General features: G+C 38.3%; 1 protein-coding gene across 3 annotated transcripts in view; it reads right to left on the bottom strand.

The window, feature by feature from the left end:
* Positions 1 to 417: 417 nt before the first annotated feature.
* Positions 418 to 14269, bottom strand: part of SLC25A17 (solute carrier family 25 member 17) — a 52986-nt gene continuing 39134 nt past the window's right edge. For 2 of the 3 annotated variants that reach the window (XM_032645479.1, XM_032645480.1), the window contains exons 8-10: positions 13949 to 14031; positions 7704 to 9558; positions 418 to 1639 (exon numbers count right to left, since the gene is read on the bottom strand). In XM_032645479.1, the coding sequence (XP_032501370.1) occupies positions 9411 to 9558; positions 13949 to 14031 (231 nt within the window). In that variant the 3' untranslated portion in view covers positions 418 to 1639; positions 7704 to 9410. The remainder of the gene's footprint in view (positions 1640 to 7703; positions 9559 to 13948; positions 14032 to 14269) is intronic. The other variant, XM_032645477.1, reaches the window with a different exon arrangement.

Here is a 14269-nt window from a genome sequence, read left to right as displayed (position 1 = left end):
AATTTATTTCAAATTATGTGGTAAGATTTACTTGTTTACATTTTCTTTAAAAGATTTTTTTCTGTGGACCATTTCTAAAGTCTTTATTGAGTTTGTTACAACACTGCTTCCGTTTTTTTATGTTTTGGTTTTTTTGGCCCCGAGGCACATGGGATCCTAGTTCCCAGACCAGGGATCCAACCCGCATCCCCTGCATTGGAAGGCAAATTCTCAACCACTGGACCGCCAGGGAAGTCCCTACCTGTTTACATTTTAAAAAATACTTGTCTAGTAAAGATTTAAATTGATTTTCAAATTCACGGGTTATCAAAATGCCTTTTACGTCTTTTCTTTCCTGCTCTGCCTTTTAGTCATTTTTCTGCCTATTGGCACTTCTATCAGATGGTGAACAGAAACGAGGGAGTCACTCAACTGCGGATCAGTTAATTTTCCAAGTTTTTATTAGTGCCAGTAAAGACCAGTAAAGAGGTGGATGCTACTGGGCAAAGGCTCTGTCCATTGTTTCTCTGCCTTCAGTTTCTATAGAGATTGAGAGCTGCCAGCTTTAATATCTGGCCAAGAGAAGATTATAAATTGTGGATGACAAATTAAAAGTTTAGGCATAGGCTTGGGGAAAGGAAAAAGTAAAAGAATATAATTTCAGCAAAATACTACCTACTCCATTCTTCGCTTTTATAGATAAAAAGGGTGCTTCAAGGTAGCGCTCCACCAAGTTCAAGCCACAGGTCCTATGCAGACTGCTCATCGAGTCTAAGAATGCTTCTCTTTTTGGTTAAACTGGGAACAATTTTCACTAGGCATCTCTGACAGCAGTGATTTATAGTGATGATAAAGGAGGCTGACTGCAATGCCCTCTGGTGGCCTAAAGGTTTCACCATATCTGCAGCTGCATAAAACAAAAACAAAACAACAGCCATTTTCTATCAAATAGCTTACTTATAAATTAAAAAGTCAACAAAGATAAATTGTAAAAGTCTTCTTTGCTTTTCATAACGATCATAATCATAAAGCATTTTTACAGAGGCACTTGCCCAATGTGACCTCATGTTCACGGTGATTCAGAAAATGATTAATAGCAAGTCCCTGCCCTCTAGAATTTGCCATCTAACAAAGGCACAGGAGCAAGGATACAGACTTGGAACCAAGGTTCAAAGGGGAGAACTGTGGAAAGTACACAGGCTTTAGAACCTTTGTAGAAGGATTAAATAAGATAATTTATGTAAAGCATCTAGTATGGCAACTGGCGCATGGTAGGTGCTCAATAAATTATTATGTTTTAGCATGTGATATTCAATGATCCAAGCCATCTGCTGGAAGAAATCTAATTTTCAGCAAATCTAAACTCCTATTATGATTACTTTTGATATATCTCATTTAACTGTGAATTTCATAGGACTGTTATGAGAATAAAATGAAAAAGCATGTAAAGCTCAGCCCCTGGCACACAACTCTTCTTCCCTTTCACACTCAGAATGGAATTCTCTTGCAGCTTGCCAAAGTAGAGGTGAGGAAAGAAAGAAAGTGTTTCCAAAGTGACAAGGAACATAAAGGAATAGATAGGATGAAGTTTTAATTTAATAACATAATTCACAGGAGGCATACCTTTTGACCTGGTAACTGGATATTCCTGGAAATTTTTCTTAAAGAAGTAATCAGAAAATATAAAAGGAATCATATATTAGGGATTTTATCACATTATTTATAATAGCAAAAAATTGGAAACCACCTAGAAGTCCATCAGTAGGAGTCTAACTAAATAATGATACATTCATACAATTAAATTCTATGTAACAAATTATGACATAGATATTTACTGACAGCAAATTATATTTGAGATGAAAAAGTTACAAAATTAGGCATAGTTTGATCTCATTTAAAAAACCCTATCTATAAATATATGTGAATGTATATATTTAAACAAGTCTGAAGATAGATATAGTTAAATATTAGCAGTGATTTCTAGGCAGTAAGAATATAGGAAGATATATAAACATATATATACAGGAATATATCCTTACTCTCTTCATTCTTCTTTTCTGTATTTTCTGAAAAATTTTTAATGACTGTGTATTATTGTTGTTAAAAAAAACCTAAAACAGCTAAAAGAAAAACTTTAAACCAAAATGAAAACAGAGATACTTCCAAGCAGTACAAGACAGTGAAAGATTATTGGATAGAATATCAGGAGGTCTGAATTCACGTTTTTGACTCCCAATCCTTTGCTATGTGACCTGAGCCAGATCTGCGTCTCCATTTCCCCATCTATACAGTATAAAAGTAATTAAAGTAATTCTTACAATAGAGAGAATAAAGTGAGAATGAGCGCATTAAGAAAAAAATCTGTAAATGCCACATCTATAAACCAGTTGTAAATTAAAAGAGAAATAGAAAGGACTTTCTCAATTTTTAAATTCCCCTTCCCTTAAGTCTTCACTGCTTTTATAATTTTTAATACACGAACAAATGTGTATTAAAATTCCCCTTCCCTTAAGTCTTCACTGCTTTTATAATTTTTAATACACGAACAAATGCACAATAAAGTACTTAGGGTTTTATCCTCAACTAGGCTCAGAACTATTTTCTAAGTAAACATGTCCATATTGATCCAGATAAAGTGCAACTCCAGACCTTGACAGTCACAGCAATGCACGATACCCTAAACTACTCTTGCTGGCCCTTCTTCATAGAGGTGGAACAAAATGATTCATGTTATGTCTAATTTTCAAAGTATGTTTAAAATTAGCTTTTAAATTCATGGACTACAGGGAATGTATCTTCTTTGTTTAGACCCAAATCTAACCATAGATAAAACTGTTAAGCAGGATAAGGGTCCTGATTGCCTCTTCTTCCTTGTTGCAGGTTCTCAGTAGCCACCAACATGTGTTCAACTCAGAGATCTAGGTTGGGAAGCTTCTGTGTCCAATTCAAACCAATGTACAAATAATAAAGCATCACCCTCGTTCTACTTTGCAAAACTACTTATTTCCTCTGTCAGGAAGGTTCTCTAACTTCCCTGGTGGTCCAACGGCTAAGATTCTGTGCTCCCAATGTAGGGGGCCCGTATTCGATCCCTGGTCAGGGAACTAGATCTCACATGCTACAACTAAGAGTTTGTATGCACAACTAAAGACCCCATGCAGCCAAATTAAATTAAAAAAAAAAAAAAAAAAAAAAAGAAGGTCCTCTACCCATTACTTGGTGTGCTCTTTTTTAAATAAATTTATTTATTTATGGCTGCATTGGGTCTTTGTTGCTGTGCGCGGGCTTTCTCTAGTTGTGGTGAGCGGGGGCTACTCTTCGTTGCTGTGCATGGGCTTCTCATTGCAGTGGCTTCTCTTGTTGCCAAGCATGGGCTCTAGGCATGTGGGCTTCAGTAATTGTGACACACAGGCTCAGTAGTCGTGGCGCATGGGCTTAGTTGCTCCGTGGCATGTGGGATTTTCCCAGACCAGGGCTCGAACCTGTGTCCCCTGCTTTGGCAGGCAGATTCTTAACCACTGCACCACCAGGGAAGTCCTACTTGGTGTGTTCTTAATTCAATTGTTGCCTTCTGATTACACAGACCAAGACAGAGGTGGGCCCAGCCACTCCATGCTCCCAAAGCAACTCCTGAAGATTTACATTACTTATTTTTTTTTTTTTGGCAATGCCGCGTGTCTTGTGGGATTTTAGTTCCCCAACCAGGGATTGAACCCAGGCCCTTGGCAATGAAAGCGCAGAGTCCTAACCACTGGACTACCAGGGAGTTCCCTCCATTACATTTCTTATGAGGACTCATTAGTGGTAGAATTCCAAGTTGTTTTTTGTCTGACCCCCATGTAGAACAATGAGCTACATAAGAGCAGAGACTAAGTGTTATTCATCTGGGTAATCCCAGCAAACTGCCATAGTGCTTGGATATGGGAGGTAATCAAAAACGATTTCTTGAATAAATGAATAGAATGTTATTCCTAGAATAGGAATTTGCAATTTAATAAGGTCCTATATACCACACCCACATAGGGGAATCACCTACTTGGCTGGCCATCTACTCTGTCAATAGGTTCTACAGAAGCTAAAGCAAAACAAGAATGAAGTACACATGGAAGAATTAGATAAGTGATACCACTACAGTTAGATAATTTTGGTGACTACAATTAAATCAAAGAAATAATGGATCTTTAAAGCTTAAAAAAGCCAAATGACTAGCAAAATAAAGTATACTTCAAAAAAGTGTGAACTAATTAAGGAAAAGAAATATGAAAAACTGATAATCAATGACCGAGAAAATGCCAAAGGACAAGGATTCTAAAATATGTAAACTCATAATTAACAGATGCACTTGATTGGAGAAGGGTCAGCACTATCTTTAGCCGAAAACACTCATGTGACAACTGAGTGCCTACCCTGAGTGACACTCTACTTGAAAGTCTCGTTTCCTGCGCTGGAAGAAGTTGGTATCTAGGGGAAGACAGAGATACTGCGATTCAAAACTCAATGGAGTAGGTCAATGATAGACATATGTACAAAATAGTAAAGAAGTACAAAAGTCTTTGGAGGTGGGTGAGTAGGAGGAAGCAAAGTTCCAGAAAGGCTTCCAGGAAGAGCTGATGCCTGATATGGGCAGTTCACCAAGAATAGTAGGAAGAGATTCCTGAAACTATAAACACAGGCACTGAAGCAAGAAACAGCACGGATTTATGGAGCCACCCTTGGATACAAAGGCCACAGGCTTTCCTTGAGACTTGTAGCATCATACTGGGGTTCAGACAGTTCATTACAGAAAGAATTACATATCTTCAATCATATGCCCCTCTAGGTTGTAAAAGGGAACCATACCCTGGCTTAGAAGTCTTACTTTAAAGATATCTGAGGGATGTAGTGTGGCAATGTAGAAAGTCCTGGAGTCAGCCTAAATTTTAAATCCTGACCCTCAATCGTTGAGTGACCATAGATAAGTTACTCTTGAAGCCTTAACTAGTTTATCTGTTAGTGGGAATGAACCTCATATATTTAGAGTTGTTACAAAGATATCAAGACGTATGTAAGTTAATTGTGCCTGGCATTTACCAGGCACTAATGCATGGAAGTCCCATTACCCATTTTCATGGTTAGTTCCAAACCGAGTTTTCCTTCCCTTTCCCCAGATTGGACCTCATTGGCTGGGTTCCGCAGTTCACTGCCCAGTCTATGAACATTTTTTGAGCATGTCTCCTTGAGTGCTGTGCTAGGCACTGGTGCCTTGTCCCTCCCTCCCCATGAACCTTCTATCCATCTCCTAATCTCTTCTTCACTCTGTCTTTACATAGTAATTTTCTTTCTTTTCTTCTCTCACCTAGCCCATGGGTGAGTTATTTTCTTGTCTATGTCCCAGTGAACATAGTTGTCAGGGGCTACCAGTATGTCCCATAAACATCAGCACTAACCCAAGGCCCTTTCATTTCTATAGTGGTAAAAACCCTGTGGGGGTCACATTAATTACATTCACTGCATATATAAATATCTGCAAGTGAATCTTCATATATATTTGGTATTCTGGTGACAGTCAACACTGCCAGGTAAGTAATTTACCTGCCCAGAGGGAGGGCTCTCCAGAGATGTGTGGCATTTGGACCCATGAAGTCACAATTCTTTAGCTTTTCCAGAGAGCCAAGATGAGACGCTAGCTCAGCCAGTGACTTTCTGCTACTGAACCAGTTCGTATTTTACTGATGAACTGATAAATGTTTGGGGGCCTTAATCTGAATACTGGATAAAACATTAACTTATTGGATTTGGCTTCACTTTTGAGGAGGTACAAAAAAGCCTCCCAGAAAAGAAATGTTCACAATTAAAACAAGTGGAAAGAGGAAACACTGCCCCAAAGTAAAACCTAGAAGGTTCTCTTGGTTCAAACAGCATTTATCTGATGGATGTTTTAGTGATAGATGTTTACTAGACTTACTGTGGTGATCATTTTGCAATATATATGTACATCAAATCACTATGTTGTACATCTGAAACTAATAAAATGTTGTATGTTAACTACATCTGAATAGAAAACCCCGGCATTTACTAAGCACATTTATATGTCATGTACTCTGCCAGATGCATATATATATATATGTATATCTACATCCTCATCTATATATATATATGTATATATATATATATGCCAGATGCACATATATGTATATCTACATCCCATATATATATATATATATATATATATATATATATACATCCTGTTCTAAAGATTAAAGAAGGATTAAAGAAAAAATTTTTTAAATATATATAACAGTCTTGTGCGGTAATCATTTCTACTAGACAAATAAACACATAAAGACTAAGAAAGGTGAGGAAATGACTTGTCTGCGGCCACAATGCTTTTAAGTGATAGAATGAAAATCTGAACACAGATCTGGCTCAAAATCCAGTGTGCTTTCCACTGAACCACGGTTGCATCTATTCAAACAGTCATATCCCTCCTCAACAATAATAATATAATAATAGTCATCACTAACATTTATCTAGCTTTTCTCATGTGGCAAGCCCTGTGCTAAGAAATTTATGTATATGATCTCATTTAATCCTCACAATCACCCTATGAGGTAGATTTATCAAGATCTCCACTTCACAGTTGAGAACACTGAGTTTTATAGCAGTTCAGCAATTGCTTTGTTCCCACAGCCGGTAAAGAGCAGGATCAGAGTAGAACCTAGGTCTGTCTAATTCCAGAACCTATCCTCGTAATCATTACACTAGACTGCAGGAAACTCAACTTTAGTCCTGACTCCAACCAGGCAAGTCATTTGATAGTTCTGTCTCAATTTCCTTGTTAATTAAACGGGGATACCGTTACTCGTCCTTACCTATTTCACAGAGATATTGGGGTTATAAAATGAGAAAGTGTACAAGCTTTAAGAAGGGAAATTGCTATATAAATCTAGGCTTGTCACAAGTTTCACTCAGATCTTCCCTCTCCCACGATCATAAAGGGAATTAGCTGACATCATTAGCTCTCAAACATCCTCTGAAGTGGGTAGTGAGTATTATTATCTCCACTTATCAAAAAGCTGAAGCACAAGGAAATGATGTAACTTGCTAGTCAGTGACAGAGCTGGGAATAAAACCCAAGATTCTAACTCCCACTGCTTTTGTTCTTATGGTAAATCCTATTTCCCCATTTCAAACTTAATTGTAAAATAGACAAGGGTGGAAATATTAGTGTCCACTTAAAAACACAGATTAAGTTTTTGACTGAGGTGACACTAACATAATCCCTAAGGTTCTTAATCCTCACATTCTAAAGAAACCTCATAAAGAATCAAAAAGAAAAAATTTTCCATTCCCTTAGTATAGACTTCAGCTCCTTAGTTTTCTCAAGTAACTTATTAATAATCAAAGATTACAAAACCGGGTGACTCATTACCTAGTTTCAACTATGCAGTGAGTCTGTAAGCTTCCAAAGGGAATATAAACCACATTATGAAATTGTTCCTTCATAAAATCAAAAAAGAAAGAAGCATCAAATACATTCTCACATCATAAACATCTAATATAACTATATAACCTGACTTGGAAATTATTTTAACATACCAACAATACACGATACCCTGAGCTCAAAATTCAAGTTCCAAAGTGAACATCAAAATTAAAATAGTAACAAAAGTACACATGGTACCTTTATGATCATTCTTCTCCCATGCTCCCCACCCAAGCCTTGCCACCAACACAACACATACCTTAATATAAAATAAAAAGTAGTAATGGGGCCAGTTCTGTCTTCAGTTCTCTAGCTTAAATAAGCAAGTACTCAGGCTAGTTCCCAGATTATCAGTTCCTCTTAGTTCTTGTTTTCTAGAACAACACAATGATCTTTCAATTATTAATAGTTTAATAATCACATATTTTGAAATTACCACAGGGACCAGAGGAGAAATAAGAGAAAGAAATTTCCACTCTCAAAATTGAATTTAAATACTGGAGTCCACAGACACTTGATTATTACTCTCTCTGACTCTGAATGAATTAGACTTACAAATGAAAAACCTGTCATTGTGTTATAGGGACAAAAACTAAGTCAAAAACGAAGTCAAACTAAGTAGAACTAAGCTGTTGTTCTACTAATGTCAAGGGAGTTTGCTTCTTGAATGCCTTGAGATGTCTAAATTCATTGCTGGCCACATAACAAAAGTCCTACAAACCTGAACATGTGCTACGAGGTGAAAGTAAATGATGACATAGGACTCCCAGTTTTTTCAGAGGTTGCTCTAATACATTAGTCTATCTTTCCTTTGAGAACAATCTTTGTCTTGGTTTCTTCCATAATTGAAACCAACTGTATCTTCTGCAGGGTCAAGAGCTCTAAGGTCTCTTGAACTTTGATGTGAGTACAAATTGCCTAGATATCTTAATAAAATGCGGAATATGATTCAGAAGATCTGGGACTGCATGTCCAATAAGCTCCCAGGTGATGTCGATGCTATTGCTTGAGGCACCACTCTTTGAGTAGCAGGACTCTAAGGAATGTTTCCAAATAGAAATAACCTCAATCAAGTTTCTTCTCAAAATATACAGTCTCTACCAAGAGTTTATAAAAGAAGATAATATTCCAGAGCCTAAACAAGGTATCTGCTCCCTCTTCTGTGATTTTTACCAGCTGCTTGTAAACTCAATGTAATACTATAAAGGGCAACTTTTAAGAATGACTTTTGTGCCGACAATTTATTGGAGCCTATATGGATGAACATAAAACCTCAAGTTTTGTAGTGAAAAGGTTGATTCAAAATAAATATTTTAAAATTATGTCAAATACTAAATAAGTGATATTTACAAATAGTTTATAAGAGAATCATTTGGAATTAATAATTTTCATTTCCCCCACAAAATAAATAGCTCACACACTAAAGAAGATACCTTTCCTTAAGCAGGAGGAAAAAAATGCCAAGAAAAATAAAGTCATGCTTATGGCATAGTCATAACATTTTTAGTGAAGAAAATACCAAGATGAAGACATACAAAAGTATATGAGGAAAATTACATGGCAGCAAATTTGCCCTAGGACCTGGGGGAGGGTTCAAGGGAAAGGGACCATCCGGCAAATTTAAAAAAAGACTCTACTTGGAAAAGATTATACATGAGAGCAAGAGTCCATTCCCCTCAAAAAAACCAATAAACCCCCATAAACTTTCATTTTTAGGTTTTCAATAATGTTTTCTTTTCATATGACCATTGGCCCAACCTCCCCCACAAAATTCAACCAACCATCATAAAACTAAGTTGGTTAACAGGTCAAGCTGGCTATACTCCATGTGTAAACTTAGATGCATTCCAAGCCAATGAGGGTAAAATTCTCAGTGGAAGGAGCAAGTAAAAGGGGAACCGCTTCTCTTCACAGAGAAGGATCCCCTGTCTTGAGCATCTCTGAGTGCCTGGCGGTGGAAGGTGCCTCAGCGCTTGAGTGCGCTCTTCAGCCCCATGACTGTGAAGGTAGCAGCCGTCAGTTTCTCATAAACGAGGAACATGAGAGCAGCAGTGAGGGCTGTCTGCAGCAGTTTGGCTTCAAGGCCTTTGTAGAGTCCCATTATTCCAAAACGCCTAAAAGGAAAGAGGTGAGAAAAAACAAAAGGTTTTCAAAGAAACAATACTATTTTGCAAAGGTTTATTCTTAGGATCAAAAGAAGCTATGGAAGTTTTAGATATAACGGACTTCTGTTGTTTAAGTACTTATCTTTAAACGTATTTGGGGATTGATGACAGTTTAGTATTTCCTCACAGCCACCATTAATTAGTGGAATGCTGACAGTATCCCACAGATAGGGTACAGATCCTAAAATCCTAAAACCATTTTTATGCCAAAATCTGGGATCTAACAAAGAACTTTTAGATCTTGACTTTAACACTCTCCCAACTCAGTTATTTCAACCTAACAGTCCCTAAGTGGTGGCAAAGCTGCCAACTGGTTTAGATCATTGTAGCCGCAACAAAACGAGAGAAAGTGACAGAAATGAAAAGCTCTCCAATTCTGAGTCTTCCCATACATTTGATCTTCTTTTTTTAAAAATTAATTAATTTATTTATTTATTTTTGGCTGCATTGGTTCTTCATTGCTGTGCACGGGCTTTCTCTTTGCAGCAAGTGGGGGCTACTCTTCGTTGCGGTGCGCGGGCTTCTCACTGTGGTGGCTTCTCTTGTTGCGGAGTACGGGCTCTAGGCGCGCAGGCTTCAGTAGTTGTGGCACGTGGGCTCAGTAGTTGTGGCTTGTGGGCTCTAGAGCGCAGGCTCAGCAGTTGTGGTGCCTGGGCTTAGCTGCTCTGCAGCACGTGGAATCTTCCCGGACCAGGGCTCAGACCCGTGTCCCCTGCATTGGCAGGCGGATTCTTAACCACTGAGCCACCAGGGAAGTCCACATTTGATCTTCTAACCAAGTGGTTCTCACATCTAGCATACATCAAAATCACTGGAAAAGCTTGGTGAACCACAGATTGCTGGGTCCCCTCCAGAGTTTCCGATTCATTAAGTCTGGGATGGGACTCAAGAATTTGCATTTCTAACAAGCTCCCAGGTGATGAGGATGATGAGGCCAGCCTGGACACCACTAGGACTGAGCCCTTCCTTAACCTGTGGGATCTAATGCTATCCCCGGGTACGCAGCATCAGAACGGAGTTAAATCACGGGATGCCCGGCTGGTATCACACAGAACTGCCTGGCGCGGGGAACCCCCCACGCAAGGTCTGGTGACTGGAGGTGCCCGAAGTGAAGTGCTCTGTGTCAGTAGTAAAGGATCGATTTTCTTCACATCCACTCACATTAGAATCACCAGGGTCTGTTTAGAAATGAAGATTGCCAGGCCCCACTCCAGAGGGGCGGCATGAATCTGTATTTTAATAAGCACTTCAGGTGTTCTTAATCAATCAAAAGTTTGGAGAGGCCTGGCATGGTATACCGCACTGTCCGATATGGTAGCTACTAGCCACACGTGGTCATTTAAATTTAAATAAAATTTAAAATTCAGTTTCTCAATTGTACTGGCAGTATTTCAAGTGCTTAACAGACACACATGGTTGGTGGCAACCCTACTGGACAGAACAGATATTTCCATCATTGTAGAACGTTCTAGTGGATGAACACTCATTCAATGGTCCCTGAGTGCTTACTGAGCGTATGAGTTTGAACATCTGGCTCTGCCTGCATCTGTCTGGTGTTGGGCAAGTCATTTTCTCTAAACCTGCTTCCTGATCTGCAAAAATGGGAATATAGTCACCCTTCCACACGCACAAGGCTGAATGAGAACCAAGCAAGATGAAAGATGTAAAAACACACTGGATTTCAAAACTATATAAAGATTTCCTGTTGACACTACCTTCTTAATTTTCTTAACTACATCTTTCTTAACTCTCACAATGCTGGCAGAAATGGAAATGGGTATCATCTTTTTGGGTCAACATGGCAATACCTATCAAAATTTTGTATGTTTAAACTTCTTAAGTAATTCCACTTCAAGGAATTTTCTCTACAATTATAATAATGAGGTATACAAAGCTAAATTTATGGACTATTCATTTGTCAATGTTTGTAAAGGCAAAAACCTGGAAACAAACTAAATATTTATCATAAGTGTATTGGTCAATAAATTATGGCATATTATATAACAAAAAATGCAGTCATTTAAAAAAACTAGATAAATGTACAGATATTGATGTGAAGGATTGTTTGTAACGTTTTTACAAAAAGGCAAGGTACAAAACAGTATTACCATATGATTCCATTTGTATAAAAATGAATACCCAAAATATATGTTTTATACAGTATTCTGGAAATACATGCACTTTTTGTTAACAGTGACTAGCTCTTGGTAAAGAGACAGGAGAGAAAACACAGTAGGTGTGCATGTATTTATAGCTTTATTGAAGTTTAAATGACTTCAATTTGATGAGTTTTGACTGATGGGTACACCCATGAAACAATCACCACATTCAAGGTAGTGAACATATCCATGACCTGGAAAAGTATCCTCACGTCCCTTTGCAATCACTCTCCCTCCACCTACTCTGGCCCTAAGCAACCACTAATATGTTTTCTGTCACTGTTACTTGCATTTTCTAAGTTTTATATAAGTGGAATCATACAGTATAAAATCGTTTTCATACTGACCTCTTTTACTCAGAAAAATTATTTTGAGATCCATCCACATTTTTGCATGTATCAGTAATTATTTCTTTTTCCTTTCTGAATAGTATTCCACTGTATAAGTATACCACAACTTGTATCTACTCATCTGATGATGGACATTTGGGGTGTTTCCAGTTTTTGACTCTTACAAATAAAGCCGTTATTAACATTTATGCGCAGGTCTTTGTATAGACGCATTTCGTTTGTCTTGGGTAAATACCTTGAAGGGGAATGGCTGGGTCTATGGTAGGTGTATGTTTAGCTTTATAAGAAAATGCCAAATTGTGTTCCAAAGTGGTTGTGCCATTCTAAATTCCCACCAGCATAGGAAAGTTCTGGTCGCTTCACATTCTTGCCAACACTTGGTATGGTCAGCATTTATTTTTTACTTTATACCAATTCTTTATCTTTGATTTTATTTTTTATCCCAAGTATATTCTATCTTTATAATAAGTTTATTTTAAAATATCTTACATCTAGAAACAGTAATAAAGTTACAGCAGCTTTTGCTTCAACGGTGCTGATCTATTTGACTTCCCTAGGGGTCAGTTTCTTTAAACGAAACGGGGAAATGACGACAGTACCTGCCTCATAGGGCTGTTGTTAGGATTAAGTGCGATTACCCAGGTAAACGTCTGGCTTAGTGTCTGCCACATAGCAAACACTCAACAGTGTTAGCTTGTCTCATCACCATTATCACTGTTGTCATCGTTATGATGATAATTGTTGTAACTCTTCCTACTCTCCCCTCCCTTTCCCGCTATGACTGCTGCTCTCTAATAGCTGCTTATTTCTATTTATGAGAGGTCATAGGATATGTCATCGATGGAGGACTACTCAGCAGAGTGGTTTCTATATTAGATTATAGCAGGGCTCTCTCTCTTTTTTAAAATTATATGTTTCAGGTATACAGCATTATAATTTGACATCTGTATACACTACACAGTGATCACCAACACAAGTCCAGTAACCAACCATTACTGTACAGCTGACTCCTTTCAACCATTTTGTCCACCCTTGAATCCTCTTCCTCTCTGGTAACCGCTAGTCTGTTCTGTGCATCAATGAGTTTGTTTGTTTGTTTTTAGATTCCACATATGAGTGAAATCACATGTTTGTCTTTCTCTGCCTGACTTACTTCATAATACCTTCAAGGTCCATCCATGTTGTCGCAAATGGCAGGATTTCATAGGAGGATTCCCTCTCTAAAGGAGTACTGAATCTTTGTAACTAACAAAGAATAAGGACCTAAACTCTTCCATAATTTCCCAAAATGCTGTCATATCTCACTTAGCCCCTAAAGTCAGAAATGTCTGAGCACAGCAGGCAAGGGAGAGGTTTCTAGGCTGCCACTGCCAAGGCAGAAGTGCAAGGTAAGCAAATCCAACCACTTCTTGGCAGAGAGGGCTGTTAAAAGAGAGGACAGAGGGCTTCCCTGGTGGTGCAGTGTTTAAGAATCCGCCTGCCGGTGCAGGGGACACGGGTTTGAGCCCTGGTCCGGGAAGATCCCACATGCCGCGGAGCAACTAAGCTTGTGCTCCACAACTACTGAGCCTGCGCTCTAGAGCCTGCGAGCCACAACTACTGAGCCCGCATGCCACAACTACTGAAGCCCGCGTGCCTAGAGCCTGTGCTCTGCAACAAGAGAAGCCACCGCAATGAGAAGCCTGTGCACCGTAACCAAGAGTAGCCCCTGCTCACAACTAGAGAAAGCCCGCGCGCAGCAAAGAAGACCCAACGCAGACAAAAATAAATAAATAAAATAAATTAAAAAAAAAAAAAGAGGACAGAACGTGAACTATCTACAAAGCTCACCTTACTCGTTGGTGAAGAAGATAGAGAATGTTCCGAAGACTCCCCAGTGTTCTGTTTTCTGGGTTCAGTCTGTGATGTCCAAACTGGGGAAGAATAAAAAAAGGTAAATAATTACTGCTTGCTACCGCTTTCTTTATCTCAATTTCAGCTTTCTTTATCTCAGTTTCCGCTTGCAGAGGAAATTATGTTGGAGTAACATGTTACAGCATATGGTAATAAAAATATCCATCAGTATTTAGATTTAATTAATCCTCTTATTTCAATGAAGTAAGTGAAAATGAGAAATATTTTTTCAATGAAGCAAGCATGAGAATTTTCATT

Source organism: Phocoena sinus, chromosome 10 (assembly GCF_008692025.1).
Source record: "Phocoena sinus isolate mPhoSin1 chromosome 10, mPhoSin1.pri, whole genome shotgun sequence".
Classification (NCBI taxonomy): domain Eukaryota; kingdom Metazoa; phylum Chordata; class Mammalia; order Artiodactyla; family Phocoenidae; genus Phocoena; species Phocoena sinus.
This window is presented reverse-complemented; position numbering and strand designations above follow the sequence as displayed.